The sequence below is a fragment of the Culex quinquefasciatus genome, chromosome 2, assembly GCF_015732765.1.
Source record: "Culex quinquefasciatus strain JHB chromosome 2, VPISU_Cqui_1.0_pri_paternal, whole genome shotgun sequence".
NCBI classification, from domain to species: domain Eukaryota; kingdom Metazoa; phylum Arthropoda; class Insecta; order Diptera; family Culicidae; genus Culex; species Culex quinquefasciatus.
Window position 1 is genome coordinate 142,470,748 of NC_051862.1, and position 26,759 is coordinate 142,497,506.

Consider the following 26,759-nt stretch of genomic DNA (forward strand, 5'->3'; position numbering starts at 1 on the left):
CATAACGGACAATCAAACAAATATTTATCGAAGCTGTTGGTCAGATCCGCAAGAACAAAACTTTTATTTAGTTAAGAACAGTTGTGTTCCAAATAACGAATCCAATTTATTCAATTCGAACTCTTGGCAGCTCAATTTTGATTTTTTTTTATCTGTGGTCGAGATTAATATTTTATAAATTTTAATCATAAACCCAAGTCGTGATTATTTTAATAACAAGATATTGAAAAATATTTTAAACTAATGTTTTAAAATATTCTCATAAACATTTCAATGTCGGATTGTTTCAACAAGCAATATTTCTTTACATTGGAATACATATTTGATTTAGCTTTATTTACTCGTGCTCGTTTTGTAGCGCGATGTTATTTAATTGTTTACTGTTGTTTCTAAACATTTTTTTAGTTGTTTTAATATTGGAAAATAACTATGTTGTTATTCAATTTAATGGTTCTGCTAATACTTCGAATAAGTTATTTATTTTTGCCTTTAATTTTTTTAGTTAAGTAAATTGATTTAATAATCTTTTTTTTTACAATTTTTTTAATCCTATTTTGGGGGAATTTTATATTATCTTAATATCGTTTTGTATTTTAATTAAAAATGTAGAAAAATTATGCTAATATTTGTCTGGGTACATCTCTCATGCCAGGAAAAAAGTGTAATTTTCCATCTAAAAATTAGTAAATTTATCACTGTTTCGTTGTAATGTAACTTTTTCAGACTTAATAGAGGTAATATTACATCAGAAATAGGATTTTTTGAGCAACATGAGGTGATTTGTATGTTTCCAAAACAAAAAAAGGAAAATTTTCTAATTGTATATTTTTAAGAAAAAAATATTTCACATTTCGATGCCTCTGTGAGCACAGAGGTGCTATGCAAATGATTTCAAATTCTGAATGCTCAAATTCAAAAATTGTTCATTCATTCAATTGAACTATTGGTTGCTATATTCACAGTATAAATAGTTTAATTTTTGATGGTTGAACAATTTAATGGTTTAGTACTAACTCTTTTTAGATGTAATTTTACCTAAATTTATGTGAAATAAGTAAAACTACACAAACAGATGCAAATTTACACATTTTTAGAGGTAATATTACACATTTTACTTACACTAAAACTGTCAATATTCTCCCATGTATAATTACATGTTTTATTGTGTTTTTTAATCAACATAACCTCAACTATACCCAATTTTTTATTTATTATTTTTTCATTACTATCTATTTTGAAGCACTAATCACAAATTTTAACATTGACGGGGTTCTGGCAACCCCATTATGGCAATATTTTTTCCCGAATTCACAAAGATAAAAAAGTATGGTAATATTACATCAAGTAATTGTTACAGATTTTGTGTCAAAAAAATGTGTAAAAAATGATGCATTTGAAGATAAGGTTTAATAATTATTGAAAAAATATTTTTTTTGTGAAAAAATATTCTTTGGGAAACACACTTATTACGCAAATAAGGTAAAAAACAAAAATCATTACTATAAATCACAAAGGGAATTGTTAGGTTTCATATTTCAGAAAACACGAAGAATTTACAGAATTTCAAAATCGTCTTTTTCGATCATTACGTGATTTGTTGATTGCCATTACACAGTTAAAAATGTGTGAATTTGGAAGGTTGAATATTAGCTCTTTAATTATGTAATACAAATAAATTTGGAAAGTTCAAAGAAAGATGTTTTCTTAAAAAATGATTGGTTTTACACCAAGAGTTGGTTAATTTTCATCAGTTTCTGTTGAATTGATCTTTTTTACCACATTGTTTTTGGTAAAGTTACGCAAAAAGAGGGAATATTCAACCATATAACTTTCAACCTTAAAAGAAAAAAACTTTGTTACTGTGTTGTAATTAAGCTCAATTGAAAAATCATTTTAATGAAAATAGTTCATGGACATTGCGTGGAAAAAATATGGAAATATTATTAAAAAAGTGTAATTTTAATACTAAAAATATGTAAGTACACCATTATTCGGGTATTTTGTCACTTTTTAAGTCTAAAATGAGGTAATAATACACCGTTAAATTGTTCACCTTCCAAATTTACACAATTTTTTTTTAACTGTAGTATCATAACTTCCCTAATTTTCAAATGTATAGAAAATTTTAAATACTCACTATTAAAAAGCAATATTACGTGTTTAAAAACAAATGTTATTTCTAGCCTTGCAGATTGGAATAAATAATTTTATAATTGATAAAAATATAAAAATTACAAAGACTTTAGTTAAAGTTTTTTAAAATAAAAATAGATAATTTTATTTTGTTTTTTGATTCTTCTCAATATTTGGAAAAGTAAGTTCAACCTTAGTTTTTCGTAGAGAACTGCTCACTGCACAAAAATCTTTACCCGAATAAAAAGGATTATAAAAATATATTCACAGCCAGGAATGTAGTTGTCGCACACACACACACACATAAAAAAACATATTGCTGCTGCTGCTACTGCTACTACTATCGGCACCGCCGGGGGCTTTTCCCTGGCTTCCGCCAGGGGAAATTAACTGTCCATACACAAAAATAAGGGAACCACAACGGTGAAAGAAAAAAAAACAAAACGTTCCCGTTTCCGGGGACTTTCAGCCGTTGATGAGACAAAAGGTACACAAATTGTGAAAATAAAAACGAGAAAAAAAATATACAAAAATTCAAACGTTTTGTGGTCACCCACAAAAATAGAAACAATAGTATTGTAACTAAACACAAACGGTTTGACTGTTTCCGGTGGGTTTTTTTTTGTGGTCGTGACGGGCAGCGCTATTCAAAATTCAAAAATGGTAGGTTAGAAATCCTTGCGGGCTGCTTTTTGTGTGGGGTACAAAACAATTGCGGGTATTGTTTGCAAAAATACGGTTGGTTATCAAAAATCACAAAAATCATTTGCTTATAGACTATTAGGTGTGTGTTTGTGTGAGTTTTTAGTTGTTATTGTTTTTTTTTTACAAAAAGATTAAAAACCTTCAAAATACAAAAAAATCGGTTAGTAATCTGCAAAAAGGGGGAAGAAAAACTTTTTTCGATCGGTTAGTAGCTGGTTAGTTAGTTAGTTGATTGGTTGTTGATCAGAGAGTGTGTAATCCAGTGTTGTTGTTGTGAAGGTTGGTGTCTCTGGTGGTGGTGGTGGTTGGTGTCTCCGGGTTTTGTTGTGGCGTGTGTCGAAACTATCTTCGGTGAGGAATTGTTTTGTTTTGGGGGGTTGGGAGGACAAAACTGAGAGAGCAGCAGATAGAGAGAGTGGTTGCAAAGTACGTACCGTCTTCGTGGGTTCGAGCAGTGACCGGGTAGGAGCGGGGCCCGTCCCCGACGGTCGTTCCGGCCAGCACCCAGATCTTGTACTCGGTCCAGCGCTTCAGCTCGTCCAGCGTCAGGCTGGTGGAGTTGAGGGTGGTCACCGTGGCCTCGGCGTCGGTGCGGCCGTCCTCGACGAAGAATACCTTATAGTACACTATGGCCCCGTTGGACCGCTCGACCGGCGGCGGCAGCCAGGACACGTTGATCGTCGTGGGGCTGGTCGCCTCGACGGTTATATTACGGGGCGGTGCACCGGGGACTACATGAACAGCGCGCGCGAACACGCGGTGTGGGTGGTGGTTCGAATTTGGGTGACGAATTATTTTTCGGTAGGTTTTTTTTTTTATTGTTGTTTTGGTGATAGTTTTACATTTTGTTTTTTTTCAAATTTTCAGTTTGAAGCAGAAAATCACACACGAAACAAATGAAAAGAAAAAAGAAAAGAAACAAAATACAACTAATTAGAAGGTAACCTAAAGCACAAAAGTGATAAAAAGCGAAAACATAGCGTAATATGATTATAAAACTAAGATAAACTTACTTATTACAAATAATTAAAAATAAAATGGGATTATAAAAATCCAACTCATGATAACGACTTAGTTCACAAATTTATTGCTATTGAGTATTGATTTATGCATAAATGATTTTGGTTCTTCAGATTTTGCATCATAATTATAACAAAATTTACAAAGACAAAACAGGAAAAATAATTTTTCAAATGGGCAAAATTGGCCCAATTCATAAATATTGTATTTTAGTGAAAATTCATCATAATTGTAGGTATTTCAAAAAGTTTGCAAAAAAAAAAATTGAGACCTTTGCTTAAAATTTAAATTTTAGTTTTTTTGCCTTCAACATCGATAAAAAATAGTTGCAGCGGGCCTATTATAAAATTTAAAATTGTATTTTTTTATTTCATAAATTCAAAAATTGCGGCTTCAAAGATTTTAAAATTTTACCGCTTTGTACATTTTTTGAAGTGTTTTAAATTTATTATTTTTTTTCAATTTATAATTTTTTGATATTTTGAAAAAAATATTTGAGGGTTTGTAAGTTTCGAAATAATTGAAATTTTAACTATTACAAATTTTGATCGTAATATCTCGTTAGTGAAATTTCGATTGTTATTTCTCGATGGTCGTAATTTGCGAATGGTAAAATCTGACTAATGAGAAATCCGATCGTGAGTCGAGAAAATTTTTTGGGTGTATTTATTTAACAAAATCTCTTATCTTACTTGATTTTGCGCCCTAATTAAATTTAGCCAAAATATGTTTTTATTTCTATATTTTGGTACTGATGTTGCATGTTGCTGTTGCAAATAATTTTGAAAGATTGAATATAACATATTATTAATATAAGATATTATTTGAGTGAGACATTCAGAGATTTATACGGGTTAAACGAAATTAGCTGAAGTGTGTCAAAATATCAAACTCAAAATAAAGTCTCAAATACGTTTATCTTGGAGGCTTATTTAAAAGTTAATTTTTGAGTGATTTTATAGCTTTTCCTCAGTGAGGAAGGCAACAACTAACTCAAAATGTTTAGAAGGCCATTGCAAATTCTATCTCTAGTTTTTGTTCAGTTTCCATGAAAAATCAGGGGGCAAACAAAACAATTTTTGACCTAAAATGTAATTTTAATTAAAAATAAACTTTAAAAATCGATTATAAACATTTAAGATTACATTGCATAATGCTTGTTTATGTGTTTATGGACCACAGATGAAAAAGCTTTTAAAAAATAAAAATAAAATCATTGACATACACAAAATTTTGATTATAGCACTACTTGTACTGCTCCTGATCGCATAAATGTCCCAAATGCATTGTTGTCGATGTTGAATTATTGATGCAGTTTGGTTCGTGTGCCACAAACACAAAAAAATATGTGGGACAAACTTCAAATTTTTTCAGCTTACTGTTTTTGCATATGGGACATTTATGCGAACATGGGCAGTGTAGTATTGTAGAAACATTTTGTGAGGCATTTTATAAGGCTTATTTTTCTTGAAATTTGAAATTTGGCTTTTTTTTACATTTTTGTACGTCCTATTCTATGAATTCCAATTAATTACGTATAAAACTTTTAGAAACTTTTTTCATAGTGTTTATTATAAAGGTAAAAGATACCGGACACAGAAATTTTAATTGAAAACATTGTAAAACAAACGGTAAACTAGGGGAAATCTACCCATTTTAATCCTAATAAGCGGTCGTGTTTGAATGATGCTGGATAATCTAGAGTCTCCCTTGAATTTTACTAAAACCAAGTACACCAACGAGTAGAGCAAGTTTTTGTGAACATTTCTGTTTATTTTCACTTTCACTAAAAGTTATTCTATTTCTTTACCAAGCATTTAACAAAAAAAAATTCCCAAGGGTATTCTAATCGAGGCGAATGCATTGGGCCACGCCCATTTTTCTAATATCGGCTTAGTTCTTTTTTCTTCCAACACTCTGTCGAGTGTTGCCATTTGCGCTGACAGTGCAAACGAACACTCAGGAAAAGTGGCATTTATAGGGAAAGTTTCCTGGCATCGCTGGCTGTGCTGCTGGTGGTGTTGACGGCCAGCCTTTGTTCTTTTTTGCCTTCGTCTCTCGCTCGGTTTTTCAGCCTTCGATTGGAATGCAAATTGAAAATTGAAACGTCAAACGACTTGGCGCGTTTGTTTTTTGATGGCGCTTGCTAATTTATTACATTTTTCGGGATTATTCTTCAAGTGAGTGCCTTACTAATGATCAAAAGAACATGTTGCCGGTAGTTGGAAGCAATTTCATATCTTAAGCGCCGTGAAAAAGTAAGCGAAAGTGAAAAGTTAATTTTGGCGATATTCATTAAGCGTTTGAGGGATTCTCGTGTGTGTCACTGTGTGTGCCAACAAAATGATGAGAAGTGGTCTCGCAAAATACAAATTATGATCAAAAGTGCATTAACTGTGATCTTTTTGGCCAGTAAGTGGCATACATTTGCGTGCTTACTCGAGGCGGTGCTGTTGCCGGAATATATAGCATGAGCATGAGCATGAGCATGAGCATGGTTGACTGCCAATGAGCTGCTACTCCGTTATTGACAGATCAGCTGAAGTTAAACAATGAATCAAAAATGATCAGTGGGAGCCAACCATCCGTTCACTGTTTAACCCCTGAAGACCCCGACTTTATTAGTCAATACCGGCGCCCTCCCAAGAAGCCTGCAGTTCAACAAAAGGGAGGAATGTTAGTCCGATAGTTGAAGTTGCAGACTCATCAAGCACATAGTTTTTCGCTATATACTTGTTGATACCGCTTGAGACCGTTGAATCCACAGCATCTCCTTCAAGCATCACGTGATTATTTTTTTGGGTTAGTAGGATAAGGTATTGGCTTTTCGATGCCTCCCGAGCTACGATGCTATGGGGAGGACTTTCATAACAAACCCGTCGGCGAGCCTTCCGAGCAACGATGCTATGGGAAGGTCTTTCTAATTAGCACACCAAAACACTCGCGCACAGGTATTTAAATACTGAATAAATGTAATTTTTCATCACGATTACCCAGACGACATTGATGATATAGGAAGGACTTTTTTACAGTCATTTACAGTAATACTTAAACTTATTTTAATGCAACAATTCACACGACGTCGTGCCTCCCGATCAACGATGATGTAGGAAGGACTTGAGCAAGCCAATCAGGATGAAACACGAAACAAAATTCTTTTCTTTTCACACACAATGCCACATAATTGACCGCGCGTCACCACCCAACAAATTGAACTGATTTTCTTCTGCTTGTGGGCAAGCCAACCAGGATGAAACACGAAATAAAATTCTTTTCTTTTCACACACAATGCCACATAATTGACCGCGCGTCACCACCCAACAAATTGAACTCACTCGAGGCGGTGCTGTTGCCGGAATATATAGCCCAAATAGTATTTTTGGAGCTTTAATCGAGCATCAAACTCTCCATGTGACGAAGATAGGTTTTTGATTGGAAAGGGTAGATTTCCCCTATTCGGTGTAAAACAAAACAAAAGCATGAACAATAAAAATATTTTTTTTCTGAATTCTCAGATATTTTGCAATTTGATGGAAACATTTTAATAAAATTCTGGTTTCAAATTTCTGGTAGGCAATTTTTGGTAGGCAAAATTTTCAAAATCACTATTTTAAACAAAATAGTTCGTTTTTCCATCGATGAGATTAGATCAAATAAATGACTGTAAAATTTTGAAAAATCCCATGTTCTACGGCTATTGAAAATAAATGTCGATAAAAAATGAATTGAAAGTCCATTTTAAAAAAATAACTTTTAGTCGTGTACAACTTGTAAGTATTAAATTTATAAATGTTTTTCAAATATTTTCAACTTCAGAGGAAATTTATGAAATTGAATTTCAATCAAATGAATTCAATGCTTATTGACATATTGAAACGCCGATGCTAAAAAACATGTTAATTTTTTCTTTCTTTATGAAAAAATTGAGAAAAAACTATTCATTATAGTTTGTTTATTCAGGATATCCTATAGTTTTTGGTAAAATATTCTTTTCATTTTTTTCAATGTTGCTTCATTATCAGAATCGCTTATTTTTAAAACTATTAAATTTTCAAGTTTGGTCGCTTTGAACTGACAATTTTGAGCATGCCACATTTGGCCCTTGGACTTTTCTTTGATCACCCCCAATTTATGGTAAAGTCATCCATTATTGTTATATTGAAATGCCTTGCAAAATACGACGTTGCTTTCAAGTTTTCTCTTTTTTCTCAAACATACTTGATATTTTTTGCATTGAACTTTAACAGCAATCAGTGAACCAAGTTTGTTGAAACAACTAAAAACAAATTAATAAGAAAAAATCGTACATCAAAATCAGCAACATAAGACTGGAAAGTAAAATTGACCACAACTGAAAGCAACGCTTCCCAAGCACCTTACGCTGCATCAGTGTCGTGCAGCTTGCACTTTCTACCTGGATTTGCTTTTTTGTTTGCTTTACAACATTCTGATGTAGAAAAAAATGATGGGCGAATGCAACGTTTTTTTTTATTAGCATACTCGTGGTGAACAAAAATATCGTGATCCAAAAATAAAAGGAAAAAAAAAAACCATTATCATATCTACTGGTGCAGTTTGAACTGAGTACGAGGAATACGAGGTGCTTTACACAATCAGTGCTCATCAATCAGGTGCAGTTTGTTGAAGGTGCATATATTACGGTGAAAAAAGAGGGGTGGAGCGGAGCAGGGGGAGGGGGTGGAAATGAACGAAAAACCAACGAACGCAAACTTGGGAAACTGATTTTTTTTTCAAACCGACAGCGTAACGAAAGTGGGATCCAAAGCCGGAGAAAGAGAGAGAAAGTTTTTGAAAATTAAAAAAAAACAATGTTGGGCTCACAAAACGGAAAATATGGACAAACAAAGTGGAAAAGTTGGAAAGAAAACGAGGAAACAGCCACTGGATGGTAATTGATAGCTGGACATGCAATATTTTACTTTTTTTGTAAAGAAAAGATAAATCAGGAAAAACAATTGCCACCAGAATAAAACATTCAAACTTCCACGGTGAACGGGTAGTCCAAGAACTTGATTGAAAAATATCGAACGAAACAAAGTTAGGCAAGCAAAATTGCACACACACACACACACGCGCAAACACTCACACAGCATTGCCTTCACACACTCACACAAACGTGTTGCACTTTGCTGTCCAGATTTGCATGAAGCAGTTTTCGTCACACGCACACACTCGCTCACAAAACATATATTTTTGAAAAGTTTGCCAGAACAGAAACAACAACAGAACGGGACCAACTTTTACTTGCTTTGCGCACTTTTTTTTTGGATAATTTGGGAAACTTAAAAAATGAACTTTCGTGGGAAAAACTGAAAAAGTCAACGAAGCTGATGGCTATGGAATAGAAATGCGGGAGGTTTGGGGTTTTAAAATTTAGAAAAATAAAACTTTTTGTAAAGGTTTTCTTTTTTTAACGGAACTGATTATGCGGAGCGAGATTCCTTTTGTCGTTTTGTCATCATGATTTTTCACCTGTTTCAAAATTGGGTGCGAAACGCACCTGCCTAGTTTTATGTGTAAAAAATGTCTTCTTCAAATGTTCAACACTGATTCAGTGTCGAGTTTTCTTCCTCGTAGATTCGTTTGTGAAAAAAATCTTACAATCTAAGTGTTTTTTTTTTCGAACAAAAATCAAAAAATCATTTCGCCCTACAATGTTTATTGCAGGGCGCGCGAGAGTTCCTTTTTATGCTAGGCTAGGAAAGGGACGAACTTACCGTATTGTTTGGTGCGAACCGGGATCGGCGGCGTGGTGGCACCTTCGCCCCGCTGGGACCGGGCCGCCAGCCAGAAGTAGTACAACGTGTCCGGGTAGAGACTGCTCAGCGTGTACGATTCGGCGTTCGGGATGCGTCTGTGGAGTTTAAGAATCGGAGAAAAATTTTAGGTTTGAAAATAAGTTTTAAAAAGAAACTCAATGGAAAAAATAATGTAGGAAAATGAACGAGAATTAATCAAAACAAAATAAACGTAATAAAAGAAACATACAAATAGATAAACAAAAGATTTAATGTGACTGAAAAAATTAAAAGATTTGTCCAGATTAAATTATTAGATGTTTCGGATATCCGTAGTTATAGGACACGATCACGAAAAAATTGAAAGGTAACGAACAAAACAGTTTTCTATTAGTCTTAGTACACAGTAATTTCTGTTGTTGTAAATTTAGAAGGTGTATACAATGTGAATATTATGTAATATTGTATGAGAAAACGTGTACACAAAAAGCATGTACCGAAGAAAAAAATCATACGATGTATGGGGAACCTACAGCTAAATCGGATAATTAAGAAAATGTTGATAAATAGCATTTTTAATCATGATTTTCTCAATGAACATGATTTTGAATCGGAAAACGGAATACATATTCGGATTATTCTGACAATTTTCCACTAGGAGGAGGTAAAATAAGGTTGTTAATAACAAATGTTATGTGTTTTTGACACATTATTCAAAAAAAGCTCCATATTTATAAGCATTTTCAATAGAAAAAATTTCAAATAAAATGTGAAAACTTTTGATTTGTAGTTTGAATTCAGTTGAAAATGCAATCAAAATCGATAATTTTATAAACAAAATACTGACATTTTTACAATTTTACCTAAAATTTATATGTATTTTGTTAGGAAGCTTATAAACTTAGTTAATTAAATAAAAACATTGTTTTTTCTTCATTAAAACTATATCAGTAACCTTAGTGATGGTACATTTGACATAAAAATAAAATTTGAACACTCTAAATCTAATTTTAAAAACAAAAACAATGACTATCAAAATCACCCCCAGGATTCGAACTGAGAATTTTTAAAGAAGCTGTTTTTTAAAACACTTTTGAAAAAACTTTTTATGGAAATCAGTGCATGGACTTTGTGTGACCATGTTGTGACATGTTTTAACAATAATAATCTTGAGAAAAACCTTACCAATTAGAAAATATTCCAAAAATAAATTTAAATCTTATCTGTGTCACCCCGGTTTACGGTATATGTTTTTTGAAATATCATAGCGAACAATTCCCAAATGTTATTTCATCTTAGGAAATGTATTATCATTCTACACAGTTTCGTTTATAAAAAATAATGGGAAGTTAAATTTGTGTCACTATAATTAAAGTAATATAACATCATAAAAAAAGTAATATTAAACCTTCCAATTTTACACCTACCAAATTTTACACCTACCAAAATTACACAATTTTTAACTGTGTGAAAGGTTCCCAGAATCACCTGCAAATTGTTTTTTTTTCAATATTTTTTTCCGATGGTTTTTTTTAAACGCTATTTGTTGTCAACAATTGTTGTCAAGCCATCGGGGTTTAAGTGCAGAACATTTGTTCACCAAAACCGGAAATGGATTTGTTTGAAAATTAGCTTTTTGTCACATAGAAACAATTTCCCAAAATTTGTTGTTGCTTTTTTTTTGAAAAGTTGAGTTGACCGTTGTAAATATTTTTCAAAGTTTATGTCTTAGCATTTCCACATTTTCTATTGCTAACATATCAGCAACTAGTGGTCAAATTTTTAATTTTCAAGAATGAAACATTTGTGAAATTCTAAGATCTTTTTGAGCAAAATATTTTGAATTTTAAATCAGGACTTACATTTCAAAATAACTAAACATTCAATATTAAATTTTGTCAAAAAAAATCTTTTTTCGATTTTGAAAAATAGTTTCTGTATTGCTTGAAATTCAATAAAAAAGCACTTCAAGAAATGTTAAGATTTATGATTATAGAGAATTTGCAGCAAAGCTAAAAGACACGTGTCGCCACCTATGAACAAATAGCGTAAACCTATGATTTTTTGAAAAAAGTGTTTTTTCCTTCATAATCAACGCTTTTACAAAACTTATGCCGGATTCAGATGAGAAAAATTATTTCCAGCAATTTGGTGTACAACTTTACAATATTTGTTTGATTTTTCTATGAGAAAACTGTAAATTTAGAAAAAGATAGTTATTTGGACTATTTGGCAAGAAAGTCTATCAAAAATCAATAAAAATTGTTTAATATACGTTAACACATCTGTTATCAACTATATAAATGTTTATTTCATTGATATATACGGGGAAACTCATTTTTTCGTGTTCCAAAACATGTTTTTCAAAGAAAAAGGTCACAAATTTTTGCGCGCCCAAAAAATGACGTTCATTATTTTAAAGCAAAATTTTTTTCTCGTCTTTTGCAACCAGTTTCATTAAGATTGATGCAGGGAATCATGAGAAATAAGCGATTTTGCGACACAGGCTAGCTGCAAAACCTCAATTGCTCATAGAGAATTTGCAGCAAAGCTAAAAGACACATGTCGCCACCCAAGTAACATTTTAGGTTTTAAGTAGGCCATAAAAGCCTATTTATGCCGTATCAGGGTTTTCAGAATCATGATAAAACCTGTAAGTTTAAAAATGTTACTAGGGCACCTATGAACAAATAGCGTAAACCTATGATTTTTTTGAAAAAATGTGGTTTTTCCTTCATAATCAACATTTTTATAAAACTTATGCCGGATTCAGATGAGAAAAAATATTTTCAACAATTTGGTGTACATTTTTCCAATATTTGTTCGATTTTTCTATTAGAAAACTATAAATGTAGGAAAAGATAGTAATTTGGACTATTTGGCAAGAAAATCTGTCAAAAATCAATAGGCCCCCAAAACCAAAGTTAAAAACTCGATTCGCCACCTACATTCGAGTAGGAGAACTTTGGTGCAAGGTTACGTTTACGTTTTTGCGCGATAAGTGCAAAGGGGAGTGAAAACTATTTTAAGATTTTTTAAAAGAAAATTGATTTTTTGGAATAAAATAATGTTATCAGGAGGTAAGAAATAAAAAGTCATTCTGCGTGTATCCTCCAGAGCAAGCAGCAGTGAAGTGCTCAGAGCTCTAAAAGTTTTTTCGAATTTTCCGCCGCAATCGACCGTGATTACCCGCGAGTTTGCTTCACCAGCATGCCGAAGGCCGGCCGTGGCCGTGGCAGTTCGAGTGCGGCCTCGAAAAACCCGCGAAGTTCGTCTACCGGCCGAGTGCAAAAGGTAAACAAAACAACGCCGCCGCGTCGTCCGCCATCGCGCAGGGAGCGTGTGCGCTGATGGATTCAATCCGGAGTTATTACACGCTAATTACCGTGTCCAGGATCGCAGCCCTATAAGAAGCAGACTCCGCTCAGGTACTTCCGGCAATCTGTCGACCGGTGGCGCATCAACATCCGCCAACATTCCCACCAGTAATAAGTTCGCGAGACTGAGTGACGAGGAAAGCTACAACAACAACACCGACGGTAGCAGCACTACCGACGACGACGACGACGATGGACGTGCACGCAAAAAAGGTAGTACGACAAAAAAAGTTAATTCTCCGAAGGAACGGCGACCACCTCCAATTTTTGTTTTGGATACGTTGGCGGACGATGTTGACGAGTTGCTGGAAGGCCTCCAATATAGTCTGAAAATTGGCAAATCGAAAGTTCAAGTGATTACTTTCACCAAAAGAATTTCGATCTGGTGGTGAAAGAACTGAAGCGTAGCAACTTCAAGTTCTACACATTCGATCCAGTTGAGAAGACCGCTGTTAAGGTAGTCCTGCAGGGCTACCAAGACCGCCCAATCGCCGACCTGAAGGGACACCTCTCGGGTGCCGGAATAACGCCACGGGAGATAAAAGTGCTCTCGCGCATGACAACAGTCACAGGTACGCACACTCTGTACCTGTTGTACTTCGATCGCGGCACCGTCAAAATCCAAGACCTGCGTCGGACTAAGGCGTTGGACGGTTTTTGGGTAAACTGGCGGTTTTACTCCAAAACCCCAATGGACGTAGCACAATGCCACCGTTGCCAGAAGTTCGGCCACGGCTCGCGGAACTGCAACCTCCCGCCCCGCTGCGTGAAGTGCGGTGAAACACACCTCTCGGAGAAGTGTGCACTGCCGTGCAAGGCGGACTTGGGGGACAAGGCAGAGCAAACCAAGGCGCGCATTAAGTGCGCCAACTGTGACGGCAACCATACCGGTAATTACCGCGGATGCGTCGCGCGCAAGGCCTATCTCGAGGAGCAGGAAAAGAGGAAGAAGAAAGCAGCAGCATCCCACCCTTCTCAGCGGAATACGAGCTCTACCGTTCCTGCAGCTGGACAGCGTACGGTTCCAGCGGACAACCCAGCATTCCCTCCTGGATGGGGGCGATCGTTCGCAAGCGTGGTCGCTGCCGGTAGCGGCGATGCGGCCCAGCAAGAAGTAACCGGAGAAGATCTCTTCACCTTGCCGGAGTTCTTTGCTCTAGCGGGTGAGATGATGACGCGGTTTCGGACCTGCCGTAACAAGGCGGAGCAATTTCTGGCCCTCGGGGAGCTAATGATTAAGCACATCTACAACAGATAAAAAAACTGTGATCTAGTTTAAGCTTTTTCTATTTCTATCCCCTTTCCTTTGCAATTTCAGTAAGTTTTTTCTAAATTTTTCTTACTCTTGTTAATCTCTAAGTGATAAGCAATAATCGTGCCAAAATGGATTGAGATTTAACACACAGCTGAAAGGAACTCCAAAACTCTGTTATGTGCTGCGAATGAACTGATTGTTACATGATTATTCACTAATAAAACCGAATTGAATTGAATTGAAATAAAAAGTTCTATCGATTGACTTTTTGATTTTTTTGCTATGTTGCCTTTTTCATTGAAATTTCTGAGATCCGGATTAAAAACGCGAGAATGAGGTTAGATTGCTAATTTTAAAAATCATTCCAATTATCATTTTTCAAGCAGAGCGTTGCTTTTATGATAGAAGTGACTTTAAAAAACATTTATAAACTTTAATAATCGACATTCTCAATTGATTAATTAGGTTTTGGTTGATTAAAACTTTTCCTTATTTTGAATCAGATAATGAACAGGTTAAATCGGACATCACAAGAATATTTTCGTTTATAACAATTAAGCTACTTATTTCTTGCCTGAAAATTGTATAATTTGCTACTAGTGTCCAATTTAAGATGAAATAAAACAATTTCAAATTTAAAACCAACTTACTCGCTGTAGGATATAATGAAAACATCAGTTTTTTGATATCTGGTGACGGAGGGACGGTACGACCCCTTCCATTTTTGAACATGCGAAAGAAGAGGTGTTTTTCAATAATGTGCAGCCTGAAACGGTGATGAGATAGAAATTTGGTGTCAAAGGGACTTTTATGTAAAATTAGACGCCCGATTTGATGGCGTACTCAGAATTCCAAAAAAACGTTTTTTTTTATCAAAAAAAAAAAAAAAACTAAAAAAGTTTTAAAAATTCTCCCATTTTCCGTTACACGACTGTAAATAATTTTGGAACATGTCATTTTATGGGAAATTTAATTTACTTTTCGAATCTACATTGACCCAGAAGGGTCATTTTTCATTTAGAACAAAATTTTTGATTTTAAAATTTCGTTTTTTTTCTAACTTTGCAGGGTTATTTTTTAGGGTGTAACAATGTTCTACGAAGTTGTAGAGCAGACAATTACAAAAATTTTGATATATAGACATAAGGGGTTTGCTGATAAACATCACGAGTTATCGTGATTTTACGAAAAAAGTTTTGAAAAAGTTGGTCGTCATCGATCATGGCCGTTCATGATCACCCGCGACAGACACGGACGACGAAACAAAGAGAAACGCAAAAGTAACTTTTTAAAACTTTTTTTTCGTAAAATCGCGATAACTCGGGATGTTTATCAGCAAACCCCTTATGTATACATATCAAAATTTTTGTAATTGTCTGCTCTACAACTTTGTAGAACATTGATACACTCTAAAAAAATAACCCTGCAAAGTTAGAAAAAACACGAAATTTTTAAAATCAGAAATTTTGTTCTAAATGAAAAAATGATCCTTCTGGGTCAATGTAGATTCGAAAAGTACATTAAATTTCCCTTGAAATGACATGTTCCAAATTTTTTACTGTCGAGTAATGGAAAATGGGAGAATTTTAAAACTTTTTTCGTGTTTTTATCGATGAAAAATACGTTTTTTTCGGAATTCTGAGTACGCCATCAAATCGGGCGTCTAATTTTACATAAAAGTCCCTCTGACACCAAATTTCTATCTCATCACCGTTACAGGCTGCAAATTAATGAAAAACACCTCTTTTTTCGCATGTTCAAAAATGGAAGGGGTCGTACCGTCCCTCCGTCACGATATATAAAAAAACGGACCTCGGATCCGTGATCAGGGATAAAAGTTACCCATTAGGACAAAGATTCACGCAAATCGAAGAGGGGTCGGGGCAACTTTTCCCGATTTCGTGTGAGTTGGTAGAGAATTACCCCAATAACTTTTCAGGATCGAGTTTTACAGCTTTTGTATGTTCTACAAAGTTGTTGAGCATTGAATTTTCAATAATAATCTCACTTTTGGGAATATTTGGATGAAAGTAGCGCACTGGGCAGATCAAACCGTAAGAAACTTGAGTTTTCCATACATTTTTTCGATTTTTCCCATACAAATTTTACCTCCGAATATCAATGGGTAAATGATGACCGATTTTGCTCATATTTGGCCCAGAGTCCTAAAATAGGTCAAGGAACAATATTCAGCTTGTGGAGAGAGGTTTTGAAAAAAGTCCCATATTCTGGGCACCCTAATGTACAATGAAAAATTGAAAATCTTAAAATACAGATTTAAGGAGTTCAACTTTTAGTGATAAACAGTTAGATTGTAATATTGTGACACAGTACAGTGGCTTAGATCACAAAATTATTTTCTGTAAAAAATACACAATTTCGGAGCTTTAGAACCTTTGGAAAACATGTTGCAAATTGAATCCAAGGAAAATTATAGGACAACTTTCGTTTTGGTTGAAAATAAGTGGTTCGCAATTAGGGTGTTACAAAAAATCTAACTCAGGAATATATTCGATTTTTTTTCATTTCTTGAAATGTTTTGATCATTCCAATCCATGCAACTTTGCCCAAGAAACCAACATTTTATTACGTTTTCTAAGCTAGCTACTACTATTTTCATCAAAAATAGAAAACGTTCGAAAGTAATTATATTTGAGTATTTATCTTAGGGAAAGAGTATGGCACCACCCTAACAGAATATCAATTTTAAGTAAAATCATTGATTGAAATAACATTTCAAAATGTTAGCAAATTCCGATACGAATCTGTGGCATCAACATTCATCGGATTAATGCAAGGTTCGTGCTGAAAATTGCAACTCCGAAAAAAACTTTTGAATTGAATTTTTCAGTGAAACGTTAATTTTCCTGCATCAATTTGGCATCCGTGCGTTTGGTTGACTCCAAAACAGAGTCGAGACCCTTCAGCACTGTGGCCACTTCTTAAGATTGGACCGTTATGCCAAATCAAGTTTTTTGAGAAAAAAGCGCAGGGGGAATTGGCTATTAGCCTTTGGTTTTTCGCATCGGCAGCCAAAACTTGGCCAAAACTTAACAATATTTCAGTGTGATTCAAGCTTCAGGCGATGCGCTGGAACATTTTCTACCACCTGAAGAAAAAATCTCTATTTTGCCAAAGGAAGCAAGTATCTTCAATAAGGAAATACAGAACTAATTCTAAAGGAAAACTACAACAACATAACCTGAATCTCGCAAATTCCATAAGAATTATATGTGACTAACATGTCGTGAGCTGCAGTCAAAATTTATTCACAACCGAATGCACTGCAGTGGTAACGAGGACCTAAAATTACCCCAAAACTCATCACCCGTGTGTGTGTGTATGTTTGCGTAATCCAAACACAATAACAGTAAATATGTTTCTAAAATGTGGTTCACACTTTCCTTTTTCAAACACAAACAGAGGTCGTAAGCCAGCCGTGAGGCTTGCACCTACCGGAAGTGAGTGGAAAAAAGCCACACACACACACACGTACAAACATAAAATAACATTAATACATACTGATGATGCTGCTCGTTCGCGTAGGTGTCGTTCCAGTAGAGTTCGTAGTGGACAATGTTCTCGCCCGAGTGGGTCGGCCGGGACCACTGCAGAGTGACAGCTGTTTCGCCAATATCGGTCGCCCGGAAGCTGCTCGGCTGGGAGGGCACTCCTGCAAAGAGGGAAGAGGGGGTAAAAAATCGGTTAGCACTTTGACGGTAGCTTATGGAAGTGGTGGGATTGAAGGGGTTAAGTTGAGAAAAACAAATTAAACATAAAAAACGCTTTGGTCAACTCAAAAATCAAAACAGTGACGAAAAGTGTTACTTTTACAAAAGAGTGCTTTAATGTCATAATCGTTTAATGTTCAGAGGCCAGAGTAGAGGTCGATTTGAAAAGTATACGCAACTCTGTTTTAATTCCATTTTTTGCCACAGAAAATATGCAGGTTTTATGTTACAGACATGACCAAAATGACAAAGTTCATCGCTAGAAACTTTATTCAGCAAACTGATTGAACATTTAAGAAAAAATCAAGCGGTGATATTGTGTTAATAAAATTCACCAGTTGCATTTTGCTTCAATTGCACAATCGATGTTTTTTTCTCCATTGTTTGTGTCACATTTTGGAATCTCAATATAATTACTGAAAATTTCAACAATCGGTTGAAAATTGGAGCAAACAATAGACTTTTCTTCAGGTACATGGAAAAGTTGCTATTTAAAGGCAACAATTAAATAAGCAAATTTAGAACAGTAGAAAGGAAAATTTACCTAAAGTTAGATTATTTTTTCGTTGTAAAATTAAGCAACCAACATTGACTCTGAACAAGCTTGAACACAATTTGGCGAAATCCCTTTTTCAATGCTTTCCAACCTTTACAGAACACAGCTACCCACACAATAGTCCCTCTTAATGGTCCATTTTACCCCGGCCTCGAGGGGCCTCCAGAAGGGTCCTCGTAAGTGTGACACGGGAGGTGTGAGCCCGAATTGAGTGATGGACGTGTAAATGAAAAGTGAGCACATTTGAATGTGCATAATTTGCATATGTAAAGTAGTTGAACCACTCACACACACACACACACACACACTCACACACCCAAGCAACATTTTCACATCATTGTTCGGACTGGCCTCCAGCGGCGGGTTGGGGGCGGGGTTTGTCACAACATGACAAAGGCCACACACAATTGATGGCAAATGAAAGGGCAGGCTGGGCGGCCCCTTTTCAGCAATCTGGGCCTGGGAGAGGTCCCTGGGGGGCACTTTTCGGCTGGACTGAATTTCGGGAGTGTCCGACGGGGTAGAGCAGCAGCTAAAACATGGCTGTGGAAGTGTTGTGATTATGGTTTCATGCAATCCCTCGTTGAGCAGATTTGATCGGATTGGTTCGGGGCTTTGCTTATTTATTCATTCAATTAAGGTTTTTGGGAGCAGGGTTCAAACGGCGCCTCGGGCACTTATTAGTCAATCATTACGAGGAGTGTTGTGGCCAGGATTTGTTTGCGAATTGAAAGCTGATTATGGTAAATGCAATCGCTTGAAGCGGATTAGCAACAGGAGGGTGTCGGATAAATGTGATGAGAATATTTGGAAACGTCAGCTTGTTTTGTTATTGGGTCTTTTCCATTGAGAACTAAATTTCGAAACTTGTAATTTTTCAATGATAGACAAAAAAATCAACTGTGTCAGAGAATCTTTGAAATTTGTGATTTGATATCAATTTTATACATGTTCATCAGTTTCATTAGTTTTTCCATACAAGTCTCCATACAATTTAGTAGGCCGGACATACAAATTAGGTACTAGAAAGTTATCTTGTCAAGGAATATTCTGATCAATTTGATGTGCTCGGCAAAGTTATGAATCATAACTATTCAGAAAAAAATGTTTACTCTTAAAAAACTCGTCAAACTGAATTTTTTTGTTAGGATTTTTAAAAGGACAAAGAGACAAAGCGGCGAAATACCAAAGATGGTATGATTGATAAACAGGAGATCTTAACTTTTTTTAAATAATATTTTGGTGAGGTTTTTTTTTATTCTTTCAAGTTTATGAGTAAAAGTCTGACTAAAAACATTTCTCGGTTTAGCTTTTTTTTTTCCAGAAGAGCGACCGATTGATTTTTCGTAGATAGATCGAGTTACGATCGAAAAACAAGTTTAATGGCTCTTGCGTCCTTTTGTAAATTTCTAAGTTTGACATGATTTAAAAATAAAAAATGATAGTTTTTTTGAACATTTTTTTTTGAAATCAGAAAACTTAAAATTGTGAATTTCCTATTCTTTTAGTTTTTGTTGATACTTATGAGAATTTTTTTGATTCTTCCCAAACTGGGTAACTCTTAAAAATGTTGTTTTTTGGAAATAGTTTCACGTAAAAAAAAAACTACCTTAAATATTTTTTGAGATATTTTTGCGTGTTTGCATTCTTTTGAGCATGACATATGAGCAATTTTTTACGAAATTGGCCGATTTCGACCATTTTTACTTTTTGTATTTTTTTATTTGGCTAAAACTTTGTGGGGGCCTTTCCTATGGTCAAAGAAGCTATGAAACATTTGTGAAATTTTCCGATCTAATATCTAATCCGAACAATATTTGATTTTTTTAAATCAAGACTAACATTTCAAAAGGGCGTAATATTGAATGTTTGACCCTTTTAAAATTTAGTCTTGGTTCAAAAATTCACTTAGAAATTTTATTTTTTTACGTTTCTTTTTCTTTATGCAGCTGTATCTCAGCAACCAGAGGTCCAATCTTCAATGTCTCTTAAGGCTGGTACAAATATTTTTAAAAGTTTTTGTCACCCCCCCCCCCCCTTCAAAATTGGCCCGAAAAATCAGGGGGCAAAAAAAAATATTTTTACAATAAACTTCAAAATTTAAATGAAAATTCAAGTGCAACCAGCTGAAATCAAATTAAAATACATTCTTCTGCGTTTAAAATCATTTTTAGCATGTTTGGGTTTATTAAAAAATCTTAATTTTTTTTGAAAATTGTCGATGCAAAATCTTTTTTTTCGATACAATTTTTATTTTTGTCAGATCTTAGATTTTTTGAAAACTAGAGATTGCAAAACAACTGAACTAGTGTAAAATGTATTTTAAAACAATTTTTTTTTATTTAAATGTGAAGACTATGGCTTGTTATTTAAATTTTTATATTTTTTTATTTTTTTGCCCCCCCCCTTGACCTCGGCCAGGACCGAGGGACAAAAACTTTTTTAAATATTTGCATCGGCCTAAACAATTTCTTAGAAAATTTTCTGAACTTTAAAAAAATATATTTTTAGAAACGGTTATTCATGGTCACTATTTTCAATAATCGAAAAACTGCAAATATTTCGTTAAAATCAAACTTTCGGTGGCTATATCTTGAAACGGAACCCTTTATCAAACAATCTGTAAAGTACTTTTCGATTGCAATTTCAATTTTACATAAAAGATTGAGGATTTTTTTTTTGGTATAAAAATTGGAATTTTCCAAAAATCATTTTTTTTAATTTATAACTTGGCGGCAGATTTTTTGACCATTTTTCTCTATAGCTCAAAAGTTGCAGGTTTTTGTCCCCTAAAACATATCAAAAAATCTCGAAAATCAAAAAATATGTATTATGGGAAATTGAGTTTTTGTGAAAAAATGATATTTAATAAATCGGCACTTATTTTTTCTCAATAGTCCTCAACAATACCTACAACTTTGCTGAAGACACCAAATTGATCAGAAAATTCAATCAAAAGTTACAGCTGACGTACTATTTTTGTATGGACAGCTGCCAAAATTGTATGAAGACTTGTATGGGTGAACCAATGACACAAAATAGCTTCTTTGGGTATAGGGAAGGCCCCCACAAAGTTTGAGCCAAATAAAAAAATACAAATAAAATCCATTTCCGTTTTTGGTAGAGAGTTGCTCACATGAGCAATTCTCTGAAATGTTGGTATGATAAAATAAACTATTTTGCATCATCAGTTTGTCCATATCAATTTCCATACATATTTGGCAGCTTTCCATACAAAAATGGTTTGTAAAAATTCCGGAATCTTTTTATTATGAAAGAATTTTTGATCGATTTAATGTCTTAGGAAAAGTTGTAGGAATGCATTAGTACCACACCAAATCAAGTTTGTTCTAAAAATGTATTTTAAAAATGTTTTGGGGACATCAATGGACTTTTTTCAGAAAATTCCAGAATAGGAAAATAATTTGACCAAGTCATGATAAACAAAAATACTGTTGTTAAAAAAATCTAAATAAGTTCAAACAAAGATTACAATTCAAAAAAAAAATTATTCGAATTTTTATAAAAGGTATCATATTCAATTTAAATCAAATTAGCGATTTAGAAACAAGCCACAGTATTGATTTTTTTTTAATATCGCCCATGTCTGCTCATTTTTGCAAAAAAAATATTTCCAAGTAGCTGATCACCGGGATCTTATGACCCAATTTTAAATACAAAAAAAGAAGAAATTTTCTGCTCTTTTCTATAAAAAAATGACTTCGAAATCATAAAATCTGGCCAAACATTTGAAAATGCCAAAAATATTTGTTTTGCCCTTTTTAAAAATTGATCTTGATTCAAAACGAGGGTTTTTGTTATCTTTGCATACGTATCAACAACGTTTTAGAAGCAAAATGCAGGGAATTTTCTCAGCTATTCGAACACTGTTGAAAAAGTTACAAACGTGAGCACTTTTTCAATAAATTAGAAAACTGCGATATTTTTCAAAAATTCACCTAAAGTTACTATAACTTGAAAACAGTGCATTTTATCAAAATTTCTTTTAAGTTTTTTTAAGTTTAAAAGAATACAAAAAAATAGAATTTGAACATTCTAAAAGGGTTTAAAACATTAGTTCTAGACTGTTGAACATTTGTTTTCGAAAAAAAACATCGTTATATTGTCATCGTCTACATTATACAAAAATAATGTCTTACCACTTACAATAAATTTCATGTAGTTTGTTATTGTAGTTTTCTCAGATTCCATACATTTTCTCAGAGAAAACTTTCCAGATTTTGATTAAAGAAAACATAAATTCATTATTTTAATTTTTCAACGTGAAGACTTCCATCATTGCCATGACTTTTTGTTCAAAGATATAAATTTTGCGTCACTTTCAATAATTTGACAAAATTCCATGTACAAGTTTTTTTTGAATAGTGTCTAACTTTTAGTAATGATTATCCCATTCCTTACGAAGTAATGGAAATCGTCATTAATCAATTATTGCTAATTAGGGTGTCAATGACTGTACCACCAAATTATAAAAAATTTGAAGAACAATTGATTTAGATCAAAAATTCATTCAGTGGCTTCAAGAAGACAACAACCGATAGAAAGCTGATTCATTTTAGTGCAGAAATTCGTTAAATTGAATGAGATTGAGCATTTTAGAGTGATGATCAATTTTCTTCGAAAATGATCAACTGAAATGAAGCTTCACCTTAAGGGGATTAAGACTCTGTAGCGTCTTGTGAATATGAAGTTATACCCTATGAATTTGATTTAAATGGAAATAATGCTTTAATCTGCTCACATTGTTGAAAATAAATTGATTGAACAATGATACTGAGTTCATTAGAACAAAAGTGATAGAAAAAATATTATGCAGTGATGTGATAAATATCATTTGTTATGATTAGCAGGATGCTTTTAATTCGCAAACAATGGCGTACCAACAGCTGAAACAATTATAATCGTTATTTATACTAAATACTCCGTACCGATCCAACCGTAAAATATGGATCCGAGTTTTTGTTTTCCCTAACACCAACACCACCACCATCCAACTCACTCTCGCCGGTTCAAAGTATCGGTTAATGGGATAGTTGCGACAGACGATAGCGTGAGGCGTTTAATCGCACCATTTGCTTTTCCTGAAAATTTCATGCCCTGTTGTCGGTGTGGCCGCTTCTTCTCTCTCTACGTCTGATGGCGTCCGGTCTGTCCGATGTTGTCCCCAATGTCTGACCTCCGACGTTGGGGGCGTGGTTGGAGGGGGGTAAAATTCTGACCAACATTAGCACCCTATTAGGGGCCTTATTTGAATAAGTAAGCAGCTAACTAACCCTATTTGTTCGGTAATCGGGTGGAACGTTCCTTCTATGGGACAGTTTCCTGTCTGGTGTAAATCGATACATTTGGTTTAGGTTGTGAAGAATTATTTTTTCAACTTGAAAACACGAATGCTTTTGAAAACAAGCATTCATTTAAAGCTTTGAATTCTAGGACCACCCTATTAACCTCTTTAAAAGTTCGTTCTTTTTGTCGTTGAAAAATGCATTTCAGACACACACACACAAATACAAAGCATACCATATTATAATAATTACCTTGCTGCGTTTTGACCTGGACCGGGTTGGACATCGGACCGGCACCCATCGACGTGAAGGCCTGCACCCGGATGGTGTAGATGGCGTGCGGCGTCAGCTCCGAGATGGTCGTCAGCTCACTGTTGTCCACCATCTGCGAGTCCCAGGACGCTTCCGGCTGGTTCGGGTTTGTCGTGTAGTACACTTTGTAGCCCTGTTTTTTTTGTTTGTTTTGGGAGGTAGAGAATTAGGAAAATTCAGTTTGGTTAGAAAATGTTGGTAAATTAGATTTTAGATTGCTTCTATACAATTTTAAAATTGTTCAGATTAAAATCATTTTATAATTATGACGATTATTATACTTTGACGAATACACGAAAACCACGCGTTTAACTCAGTTACAAGTTTTCTTAAATGAGACAATTATACGTAGATCGGTAGTAAAGAACTTTTACGTAAAACTCCCAAGCTAAAAGAGTTGCTTGTACTTTTTCTAATCGAATTTCAAGTGATTTTTCAAATATTGTCAGAAATGAAAATATTTGATAAACTTTTCTGCGTCAAATAAGGAAAAAATGAATATAAAATTGGATGTAAAACTTCAACAGTTTTAGCTTGAGAGTATTGGAAATGTGGAATGTGGAAATGACGAAGCTTCCAAATAATGTCAAATGTCATATGTGCATACAAAATTTTCGGCTAACTTTATATTGTTTTAAAAGAACAAATATGTGTCATTTTTCTTAAGCGCTCAAATTTACAAACAATAGGAAAAAACGTCCAATGAATTTTTTTCGCTGTTTCTCATAAAACGATTATTATTTCGTAAATGTTTAAAAAATGTTTAAAAAATTCAAAACAGTTTCTTCAAACTATTTACTAACACACAACATTTATATTTGTCAAATGACACCTCGAGTGTCAAAATCAATTTAAAATTGAACAATATTTGGTCATTTCTTCAAAATCGAACAGAACCGAATCGATGTTGTCTTGATTTCATAGCATAATCAAAAAAATTACATGGATATTGTTCCTTACTTCGTAAAGAGGATTTGCAGCAATGCTACGAACAAATAGCGTAAATCTATGATTTTTTGAAAAATGTATTTTTTCCTTCACAATCCACATTTTTATATAACTTATGCCAGAGTTGGATGAGAAAAATTATTTTCAACAATTTGGTGTACAACTTTCCAATATTTGTTTGATTTTTCTATGAGAAAACTATAAATTTATAAAAAAGATAGAAATTTGATCTATTTGGCAACAAAGTCAGTCAAAAATCAATAAAAATTGTTGAAAATACGTTAATACATCTGTTATCAACTATATAATTGATTATTTTATTGGTAATTGTTTATTTCATTTTCGTATTCCAAAACATGTTTTTTTTTAAGTTTACAAATTTTGTTTATTATTTTAAAGCAAAAAATTTTTCTCGTCTTCTGCAACCAGTTTTGTTAAGATTGATGCAGGGAATCATGGAAAATAATCGATTTTGTTCTTCAATCCGGCAGAAAGGCATACGATTTTAGGCAAGTTACCTTTTGACGCCACCTACATTTGAAACATAGTCGCGCTGCAAAACCTCAATTCCACGATTTTGGACGAGTGAAGAAATAGTCAGACTTCTAAATTATTTTTTACATTTATTTTCTTACAAATGAAACCGTAATTTTCTGTGAGTTTTTCCATTCTTCTTCTTGAGCTATTTTTTGAGAGTATTTTCAATTCCTTTGTTTTTTTAATTATTACATAAATTTGTGTGTTACCCTATTCTTTTAAACACTAGCAGTTCTTTTTTATGTATTTTTTTAATTATTTTGAAAGATTTTTCATTTTTTTAAAATAAACAAATCTTGTTGGGGTAATATTTATGTGAGTGTTTCCATTCTTTTGAACAAGGGTAGTTCTTTAAAAAAGTTAGCTTTCTAAAATGTTTTATAAGTTATTTGTTTAATTAAAAGAACAGCCTTTATTTAAATGTTTTCATATTATTGTGAATTTATTATGTTCTTACAAAAATAAGTCAAAAAAGTATTTTTCAAAAATGTCTGACTTCTAAAATATTCCATTCACAAAAAAACTTTTTATTCGTTGCCATTCTTCAAAAACAACCTTAATTTTTCAAACATAAGCAGATCTTTAGCAAAGTCGTACTTCTTAAATATTTTGTGAGTTTAACCATTCTTTAATAATCATTTGATGGTCGGAATATTATTCCATTTTTGCAAACATTAACATTTCAAATCATAGAAAAAAAAAACGTTACTAAATCCACCTTTAGGTGGTTGGTGCCTTCCTCACATTCATAAAGTAAAGACACTACACATCCTCAAAAAAGTGTATAAATAACACTTATTTTTTATCAAATTATCTGAGATCCGGCCTCAAAAAAGTGTATCAAAAACACTAAAGTACTTATAACTTTTGATAGAGTTGTCAGATCTTAAATTTTTTGGGCTTGTTGGAAAGGTCTTTTGATTACCTATCCAACGATGGGTCGCATGATAGATCCGGACAACTTTTTCATCAAAATATTTGAGATCCGGCTTCAAAAAAGTATATAAATAACACTTAAGTGCTCATAACTTTTGATGGGGTTGTCAGATCTTCAATCTTTTTAACGCGTTGGAAAGGTCTTTCAAATACCTTTCTAATAATATATAGCATGACGGATTTT

The 26,759-nt window shown here is 33.8% G+C and overlaps 1 protein-coding gene across 10 annotated transcripts in view; it reads right to left on the bottom strand.

Moving 5' to 3' along the window:
- LOC6046331 (tyrosine-protein phosphatase Lar) overlaps positions 1 to 26,759 on the bottom strand; it is a 483,374-nt gene that overhangs the window by 64,957 nt on the left and 391,658 nt on the right. For 8 of the 10 annotated variants that reach the window (XM_038253031.1, XM_038253038.1, XM_038253036.1 and 5 more), the window contains 4 exons: positions 24,095 to 24,287; positions 17,772 to 17,922; positions 9,597 to 9,733; positions 3,273 to 3,569 (listed from right to left, as the gene is read on the bottom strand). In XM_038253031.1, coding sequence (XP_038108959.1) covers positions 3,273 to 3,569; positions 9,597 to 9,733; positions 17,772 to 17,922; positions 24,095 to 24,287 — 778 coding nt within the window. The remainder of the gene's footprint in view (positions 1 to 3,272; positions 3,570 to 9,596; positions 9,734 to 17,771; positions 17,923 to 24,094; positions 24,288 to 26,759) is intronic. The other 2 variants (XM_038253040.1, XM_038253039.1) reach the window with 1 other exon arrangement.